This window comes from Electrophorus electricus, chromosome 15 (genome assembly GCF_041902795.1).
Source record: "Electrophorus electricus isolate QZ-2024a chromosome 15, ASM4190279v1, whole genome shotgun sequence".
Lineage (NCBI taxonomy): Eukaryota > Metazoa > Chordata > Actinopteri > Gymnotiformes > Gymnotidae > Electrophorus > Electrophorus electricus.
The window spans coordinates 5,740,001-5,750,000 of record NC_137511.1 but is presented as its reverse complement, the minus strand read 5'-3'; the positions used below and the strand labels follow the sequence as shown (position 1 = coordinate 5,750,000).

The 10,000-nt window shown below is 40.8% G+C and overlaps 1 protein-coding gene across 8 annotated transcripts in view; it reads right to left on the bottom strand.

Moving 5' to 3' along the window:
* vti1a (vesicle transport through interaction with t-SNAREs 1A) overlaps window positions 1-10,000 on the bottom strand; it is a 105,789-nt gene that overhangs the window by 91,360 nt on the left and 4,429 nt on the right. For all 8 annotated transcript variants that reach the window (XM_035533517.2, XM_081697092.1, XM_035533518.2 and 5 more), the window contains exons 2-3: window positions 8,471-8,529; window positions 7,630-7,740 (exon numbers count right to left, since the gene is read on the bottom strand). In XM_035533517.2, coding sequence (XP_035389410.1) covers window positions 7,630-7,740; window positions 8,471-8,529 — 170 coding nt within the window. The remainder of the gene's footprint in view (window positions 1-7,629; window positions 7,741-8,470; window positions 8,530-10,000) is intronic.

Sequence of the window (10,000 nt, the reverse complement as noted above, 5' to 3'; positions counted from 1 at the left end):
ACACATTGAGAGTCACAAAGATATTTGCACTTATTATTATGTGCAAATGTGGGTGGGTGAGCTTGGATACACCAAATACCGTCTTAGTGATGCTTTCTATAGCATGGCCATTGTCTGAGCTGAATGGTCAAGTCATTAGCATATGAATGCTAAACAGACACAGGGGCTTACTGACATCATTAGTGCTATATATTTAAGAATGCTTAAAAAAAACAAAAAAAAACAACAACAACTTATGCATAGCCAGAATATGATAAACTTCACCCTCCCCGGCTGAACTTCATTCACACTTTAAAACAAGACTGTCTGAAGATTATCAAATATCAAATGCAAATTGTAAGGCATTTGCACCCTAATGGTGTATGCAGTTTTCTCTGTAGCACATTAGTGGAATATGTAGGGAAGGGGACGAATGCATGGTTTATTAACTCCTTCCCATCCCCTACAAAAAGTGTATTTACCTGCTACTTCAATTGTATACACATAATGCTTGTCTAACTGTTCTAGAAACAATAAGTTGTAAACTAATTAAATAACCAGCTAGCAGGTCAGAGACAAGGGAGGTTCACTACAGCAACAAATATTCTGCCTGCACACAGAGGTTGAGAAAACGAGAAAAGCAAGAGCGAGCCAGACACTACATATGTTTACTAAAATGCAAGACAGAAAAGACCTGCATTAGGGGAGAAAAATGAAAGGAGCTCACTCGCTGGTCTTTCTGTCTATAGAAAGCTCACTCGCTGGTCTTTCTGTCTATAGAAAGCTCACTCGCTGGTCTTTCTGTCTATAGAAAGCTCACTCGCTGGTCTTTCTGTCTATAGAAAGCTCACTCGCTGGTCTTTCTGTCTATAGAAAGCTCACTCGCTGGTCTTTCTGTCTATAGAAAGCTCACTCGCTGGTCTTTCTGTCTATAGAAAGCTCACTCGCTGGTCTTTCTGTCTATAGAAAGCTCACTCGCTGGTCTTTCTGTCTATAGAAAGCTCACTCGCTGGTCTTTCTGTCTATAGAAACTTTTTCCTTTCTTCTGTGTTTTTTCTTCTTCCTTTTTTCTTTTTTTTCTTTTTTAAGGTTGCCAACCTCTTGCTGAAAACTGAAATTTGATACGTGTTGTAGTATATAATTTTGATCAAGACTGTAGTGCATTTCCACCACGAGCTTCAAACTGGATCTCCAGCCAAAATGTTTTCTTTTAAGACAATCAAAAGAACCCTCTCATCAGTTTCCATGGCCCTCATTAGAGGCACTTAAGTCAGAGGAAAATAAATGTCCCTTGAGTGGGAAATTTTGAAATCATTTAGTTTTCATCTGCCCTGTAAATATATTACACTAAAAGAAGGAAGAGCCTGGGTTTGTCAAAGCAGCCTGGGACATCTAGGTTTTCCTGCTCCCTTCAAAATGTGCTTTTTAAAAGAAAAGTTAAAAAAAAAAACACACACACACACACACATACACACAATGATTCATAATGCATTTCATAAATACTTCATGGTTTTTCATACTTAAGCCAGTATGGCAAATGTAATTTTTTTTGTCACGTTTTTTCGTCCCACATGTCAATTTCTCCCTTTCTAGGGGTGTCACATGTCACTTCCAGTTTATGCAGGTGGTAGGAATAGGCCAAGAGAGGAGACAGCTCCGCTACGTCTGATTCTCCTGTCTCCCGTCTACCTCACACACGCACACACACATCTATGTACACACACACACACGACTGTCCTAAGCAATGAAATCCTGCATATCAGTGATCAGTGTCACTCAGACTCTCTCTGTAAAAAAGATAAATGGAGCACTATTATCTGATCAGGAACAGTGACCATATACAGTGTAAACAACGTAGCCCAACCTCTAAACCACTACAGGGAAGGCCCATATATCCTCGCACAGAATATATAACATCAATCTTTAGAAAATTAGTAATATGTGAGATACACTGTATGTATAATACATTCCTAGAATAACATTTGAAAATGATGCAACATGGTCACACAAAAAAAAACTGCACGGTGTTTCTGCAAGGGGCTGCTGGTTCACTGGCTCAGAAAAAGCATCCCATTCTCATTAAGTGCATCATCTTCTCATTTCCAGCCATGGAGAGTTGATTTTCTCCTCCGAGTGACACAGTCCTTCACCTCATCATCCTCCCACCACTGGGATTACACCATGCGCCACAGAACTGATCTCGCAAAGCACACAATCCCCATCTCCGGCTATCTACACACAGCTTTCCCTCTGCCAATTCACAGCATCCTCAGGGTAAAACAAGTCACCAGTAAAAGGTATATTGGAAAGACTGATATTTTTCCCCTCGTCTAAAATGGTTTTATCTTTGCAAAAGAACAGCCAATTTAAGGGATTTCCATAATAAGCGTATTAGGTTTGTTATCAGAGAGTGTTACTGGACTTTAGCAAAACAGTGGATTTATTAACCCTTGGAAGCGATCTAAACCTAAATCAATTAGACATTACTACTGTGTACAAAACTGTAATACAATCACTGTTTTTCAGAATACATGTGAGGTTCTAATCTAAGGTGATTCACACAGCCAAACTTTCAGCTCATGCATGTACATGACGGCAAGACAAGGATTCTTAGAGGCAAGACTCCTGCTTTGATTTTGTAAGGCCCAAAAGTCTTGTTCGCAAAACATGCTGAGTACATAGCAGAATATAGCATACTAAAACAAGCCTTTAAATGAAAGGCACATGTTATCTACAGCAACTATGATTAAAAGTGAACTTCTAAGTAGCAAATGTTCTAGGGTTATCAAGGCAATTTCAAAACTTTTTCAGTGACCCCTACAAGGAAAATAAAAGTTCTAATAAATCTTGAACCATTACCGAGAACTTCTCAAATTAAGTAAGTAACACTAAAGTTAGTTTGTCCATAGCAGGTAAATGTTAAAGTACTTATAAAAGCATTTTTAATTAAGGATTATTTAAGACTTGCAAAACACAGAAACCTCTAACTCTAACATCTAAAACATGTATATCAGCGCTACTGAAGTTCACATAAAACTTGTTCTCAAAGTCCAAAGTCTCATATAAAAAGTATGATTAAAAAATTCCATGTCTTTAGATACATGAATATGTAAATGTAAATATGAAATTCATAAAGTATAACAGAACAAAATTTGACTTTAAATATTCTAAATTCAAAGTACTTAATTATCATAGAGTAACAGTGTCATATTTTAAATATCCACAGCTGTATATTTGCCAAAGATACTAATGTGCTTTGCCAATCATTTAAGTTGATGGGTTTTACACAGAAGGATTTAAAAATAAGTGGCTTTGACTCTTAATCTAAAATGAAAGTAAACCAGCACTGACTGCCATCACTGGCTCGGTCACCCTGTCTGCTAAAACCAAGCTAAGCAGGTGATGTCAATTCAACTGTTGTAGTTTTAGAGTAAAACAAAAAAGCAAGGACCCTTGACCTAAAACAGTGGAACAGTAATCATTTAAAAAGAGCAAACTGAGAATTAATCCAAAATTCCATTCCTCAGCTCTGTTGAAGAATAAAGAAATTAGGATCTACAAGGACATAGAAAATGGGCTCTTTTTCAATCCATCACAGTTGATGTTTTTATATTCGGCCGTTAGGGCATATTAGTTTAACATCAATCTCTTGCATTCATATGAAGGTCATTTGTAATTGGCTAACAGCAAGACTACACAAACTCACAGAAAAATGCATTTTTAATTAATCCAACGGCACATCATGAGAATAAATTGTGTTCAGTGTTTCAAGGATGGTTGGCTCAATAAATGCTTTAGAAAGATTAATAGATGAGAACATTAATAATCCCCCATGGCATAAAACAAAAGACGGCAATTCTGAAGGAACTGTTCTGCTAAAAGTGAAAGCAGGGCAGTACAGCTACTTTTAATTTTACTCTAATATCCAACAGTAATTGAATAGAATTCAATAAAGGCATCATAAAATAAGAACGTAAACTATTTTATATAATTTCAAATGCTGGTTGCGCTAAAGATTTTTTTTTTGAGTAGCATAAAATAATCGTGCACATATCACTGCACCTACATTATTTTACACTTTTTTTTAAAAAAACACAGGTGACGTTGATTCTTTTTAATGCATTGTGTCACCTTGTATTTAAAGCGACAGCTACTGACCAGATCATTTCTGATATCACGCTGCTTCATTACAATATATGCATCATCATCATCATCATATAATACAATCTAACAACTGGTACTTAAGCAGCACACATAAATTAATAATTTGAGCTTTCTTTATGTTTACTGACACTTTGTATACCAACATTAGGATGTAATTTTATAACGCAAATTTATGAAAACATGGGAATAATATATCAAGCCAAAACGAAGTACAGAAATAAATCACCATAGTGCAATCCTTCTGTTACTGTCAATGTAACATCAAGACATACAAATAATTTCATATGACTTCAGCCTCATGTGCTCTTAAAATATATGTGGAATCTGTACCTGTGAGAGCTGTAATTTCGGGCAAAAGCTACAACCAGATGTCTGGCCAGGGGTAACACCAAAAACGCTTGGGGCAGCACTTAAGAGTTCAGAAGGCTTTTACAGAGTAGAGGTTTGAACACACATTCACGTGTTCACCAACAGCTCCGTCTGTGGGCATTTTTACCCTTCAACCAAGCACCCAAGCAACCACTGATCCCAACGCCACGTGGGCCGTTTTTTGGGCTTTAGTTTCTGCGCAGGTCAAAGTGTGGAGTTCAAAGAGCAGCACTGTTTGGAGGCAGCAGCAATAGCTAGGAGACACCCTTGTAATCAGGAAATGCCCAAGAACCAGTGACACTGACGTGCCATGTCCCCAGATATCTTGAGCAATGTCGCCCTCTGCTGTTCAGGGAAAGGTGGAAATAATACCGCCACAGGCAGGCAGTGTGGAAAGTGCCAAGCACTGAAACACTGTACAGTATAGACCTTATTTTAATTTGATAGATTCCACGTGGAAACCATTCATTCATTCGTCATCTATCCACCATGCTTTACACAGAAAGAGAACAAAGTCTATGAAATTGCTGTTTCATACCCTGGCAGAAGCTCAGATACAGATGAAGAAGCCGTTCAAAGAATATACAAAGAAATCTACTGCTCTTCTTTGCATTAAAATGCTATCCGTTTATTAATCATTAGCCCTTGTTCCCATGCGAATGGGATTTTATTAGAATGCAGAGTTTAGCATCTGTGCATCTGTAAATACCTAATAAAGACCAAATAAATGCTAATAAAATAGGGTTGAGCACAAAATCCACCCTCTTCATCACACTGGCAGGATGCTCCCTGTGAATGGCCTTGTGGCCATATAAGAGATCTTAGGTTGGAGAAACTTGGTCAGCTCCTTTGAAGAGATGCAGTGTGTTTACCCAATTAGCTTCATTCAATTATACTTCCATTACGGTGCTCTTCTGCCAGATCAAAAGCATTGCTAAGAGGCATGTGATTCTGGTCCCTGAACCTGATGTGTGTGTGTGTGTGTATTTTTTTTTTCCAACACTCTCTTCTTCCTGCTAATATATGGCCTCCACGGGGGCTCCTGGCTTTCACACCCTCTGCCCCCATTATCAAAATGAAGCCATCATGAAGCAAACATACCTTCGGGATGTCCTTCTGATATCGGTCTCTCTCTTTTCTCCTCAGGAAAAAAATGGCAGAATTGCAGGGTCAGCCAGTCGTCCCCGTCTGCTGCTGAGCGCAAGGCTCAGTCTGGCCATCGCGACGGCAGGAAGACTTCAAACCGCGGGTGAACGACTAGATGTGATCGGGGCTAAAGGGGGGAGACACTCCAGGGAGGCCGGGAGAGGGGAAGGCCGGGACAGGGCCTTGATTTCCCGTGGAAGCACAACAAAGCCTCCTCTTTTTTGAGGAGAAAAAAAAAAAGAAGAAGTGATGGCCTTTTTCATGACACCTCTTAGAAGTGTGCGCGTGAGCCCACGTTGCGTGGCAGAGAGGATAAGCGATCCACGCTAAAGCATTTGGCACTTCTGAGAGTCCTGCTGAATCTCTCAGCTTTAGGACAAGTTGCTAGGCCTTACTATCAACAGAGGCTTCAGGGGGGAGCCATCTTTCAAATTCTCCGAAACTTAAGCTCTGAGGGGAGGGGGGGGAAAAAACAGCTTTAAATCAGACCAATTATTATCTTGTACTAAAACTAGCATGAGGGACATAACGCCTAACAGACTGACATGGTCTTAAATCGGACAGAGGGCTAAACAAACTACTGACGCAACATGAAAATGACTCTGTTTAAAGAGGGGATTTTAAAGTCACCACAGTTCTGATCTGCTCCCTAGATTAAAACATACAGGCCCAATGTCTGGACCAAAACATCCTCTTCAAGAAGAAAAACCTTATTATGTCTTGAAAACGGTCAAGGATATTTAGGTTCACATACAAAGAGAGCACAAGAGCTACACAGCAACCTAAATATCTGAGGTTTTGAAAACAAGACAATAATCGGCATCGCGGACATGTAAGCTTAGCTTTGGGCTGCGGGGACTGGGGGCTGACGGGATGCAAACATGAATGTGGTGCAAAACCCCTGCGCAGCAGGTGTTAATTGCATGATAATTAACCACGGCAACAGTCGAGAAGGAGACGCTAAAGATTAATCATCAGCCAATTAAATGCCCATGGTGAGGAATGTGAGGCCTCTCTGAGAAGAGAGATCTCCACTGTGAGCCGAGCTAGCAGGCTCAGCAGCGCAGCATCAGATCACTGGCAAAAGATCCTTTTCTTAAATCCCATCGTTTATTTCCTGCTTTTTGGACTCTTTGTTGATGTTGCTGCCATCCGGTGATTGATATCAAGCACACCTGGAATTAGCTACAGGTGCCGGGTTGGAAAGCAGATTGAGATGAAGGAAGCACAGGGGATTGGTTTGTGATGAGACTTAATGCACAAGTTTGAATTTCAGAGAGAAGAGATTAATTTCCCACATTTCCACAGATGGCACAATGGTGGGTGGGTGTGCGTGTGTGTATATATGTAGATAGGCAGTTATTCAAAGACATTAGAGCCCATTGAGAGTAAACTAAGTATTTAAATAAGATGAAACAATTACATTTTCCCCATGATTTTAAGATTTCACATCATATAGGTGGGGGAAAAAAATCATTGCTTACAATTTTTGGCACCGCAAAACATTAGATTTCAGATCAATTGGTGTCACTTTCTTGAATACGGCTCTGAGAAGGACAGCCATGTAAAAGAAATGATTGAGTACTGGTCGAAACACGATCAACAGTGAAGTGAAGCAACACAGTGATGTTAAACCAGCAACAAAGTGGTTGCTTCATTAAGGTTTGATGTGTGCGGGGTGAGGTTTGGACAGGCAGGTACAATTTATGAATAACTAAACAAGGACATGGAGGAGGAGCACAGCCATCCTCCCTGGGCCCAGGGAAGCTTTATAACACCACGCAGAATTAACCTCAGTGGGCACACTGCTGACCTTCAAAGATTTTGTGCGTTTTGGAGAGTGAGGGAGTACACACAAATACTGTGTGTGTGTGTGTGTGTGTGTGTGTGTGTGTGTGTGTGTAAACAAAATGAAGCAAAGAGGAGGAGGTGGTCAGGGAGTGATGGAGGTGCTTGGTGTCCTGTACTCACAAAGTCCTTCTCCAGCTTCTCCATCTCCTGTTTGTAGCTCTTCAGACGGGTACTGTACATGGCCCTACTCTGGACAGGCACCTCGCGCACCTCCAGGTCCATTTGCTCCAGCTGCGCATAAGAATCAAGCTCAGTTCTCTCAAAAGCTCAGTCTGCAACCACTTCATTTTCACGCAACATAAAGACATGTCAGACTTGCCGTGACGGTCAAGTCACTGCGTTTCAAATATTGTTATTAAATGATGTTGCTTTCACTGACAAAGAAACCATACTGGCAGATTATCATTCAGCTGAAAATGTCATGGGGGGGAAAAAAAAAAAAAAAAAAAAGTTTAAATGGACACCCATAACTGAAACAATACTTCTGAAAGGTGATCAGTTCTTTATTTACGATTGTGAGGAAAAGTCATCAAAAAGGTGATGGTGGTGCTATAGTTCCAGCAATATCAGGAGATGCTGCTTCCTCGAGCCTTCAGCATGGCACCTGCTGACGGCATCCACGCGCACTCAGTGGATTCACAGTGTCCAATCAACACGGCACGGTGGGACAAAGCCAGAAGCCGTTTATACGCGGCACGCGTTTTCGCGTTTGGTGTCTGACACGGCGCCGCCTTCTGCCAGTAATGGTGTGAGATGTGTCGTGTGGTGTCAGTTAAAAGCACATTATGAGAACGTGATCACACCGTGAGCACAGAGCAGCCTTCATCCACATGAAGAGTGTCTCATGTCACCGGCAACATTACTGGTGTTGTTTATGTGGGGAAATGGGTTTTTTTTCTTTCCTCTCCAAATTTATTATTTAGAAAATGTGGCGAGTAGAAATTACTGATCAAAGACCCACCAGCTCTCTGACTTCTTCAAGCTGTTTGTCGACATTTAGAACCAGCTGCGTCTTCTCCTCTGAAAGGGGAGAGGCAGAAAACATATTGATCAGTTGATGGAAGAACTACGCTTTATGACAAGAGCCCAACTCCCCCGCACCAAAGGAAAAAAAAAAACAGAAAAAACACAGCCTTGCATTTGAAGATATATTTACACATTCTGCAATGCAGAGAAATCCATATTTGATGTCTGCTATTTCTCCACGTGTAAAACATCTTTGTTAGTTTATGGAGGAGCACGGATACGCATCAGGCCAACTCAAAAAGGAAGGAGATGTCAGTTCCAGCAAAGTCTACCAGCAAGCCACCCACTCAGAACGAATACAATAAGGCTGGCCTTATTTTCACCTGCTGCCTCTGGTGCGATTCTGGCCACACGTGTACAACTCCAGGAAACCATGCCCACCTCAGTATACAGTATGGCGACATTAATACCTTGTTGTTCATTAAATGTTCATTTCAAATCTTGAGTGATGAATTACTAATATAACACTCATTAACACAATCCAACACTTAACACCTTCCTCTAAGCAGGATGTATGGTCTTCATTTAAACAGACATAAAAAACAAAAACAAACAAACAAACAAAATCAATAATGGTTAAGAAGAGTAAAATATAATTCTTCATCATCATTAAAACACAAAGCAAAAAGAAATAAAATATCATCAAGTATCAAAGCAGAAGGCTGTCAGAACAAAACTGCACCCTTCTTGTGCTGGACATCAGTCCATTCTTTAAACCTGTGTATAACCTCATTGCCCACACAGTAAACAGCCAGGGGCAGTACTTTGTAAAGTGAGCAAGCAAAGGCTGTTCTACACAGAGCCAGCATAGGGCAGGCTGAAATATGCATGCCTCTGTTGCAGGTACAGCGGGCACTAGCAAGAGGCCAGGCGTTCCACGGACAGACCACCACCAGGCGTGCTTTCCTCCTCAGGATGCACCTGTATGTGTCTGCTCAATTGTTGCTGGCATGTGATTGACAGACATTTTTGTTCTGGGGTTACCTTTTAAATAAAAAATGCACATTTAAGTTTAATGGAACAAGGGCTCACAGTCTCCCTGAATTCTTATTTAAAACCTTCTTATTTTGTGTTGTACATAATAAAAACAAAACAGAATGGCATCCATTAGATTCCCTGGTGAATAAATGAGTCTAGCTCACACACAACTGGCCAAGGGTATTCAGTCTGTCCAGCATCCTTTATCAGCGTCTGTACATATGGGGCATTGTGCACTGCAATAACAACAACAAAAGAAGACCTTCGCTGATGCCATTGTCACTGAGGGAAGCAAACAAATTCATAAACCCTGAGCACCTGGGGGGGGGGGTATAGAACTAAACTATTTCTTCATGCAGACAATAGAGTCTGAATCCAAGCGCAGAAATGGCCGAGTTGAACAGGCACGGCCACTGGTGAGGAGCGTCCTCAGCTTAGCGCTTTGTTCGCATTCACTGGGCTTACTTAAACAAATTTAGCAGCCGCT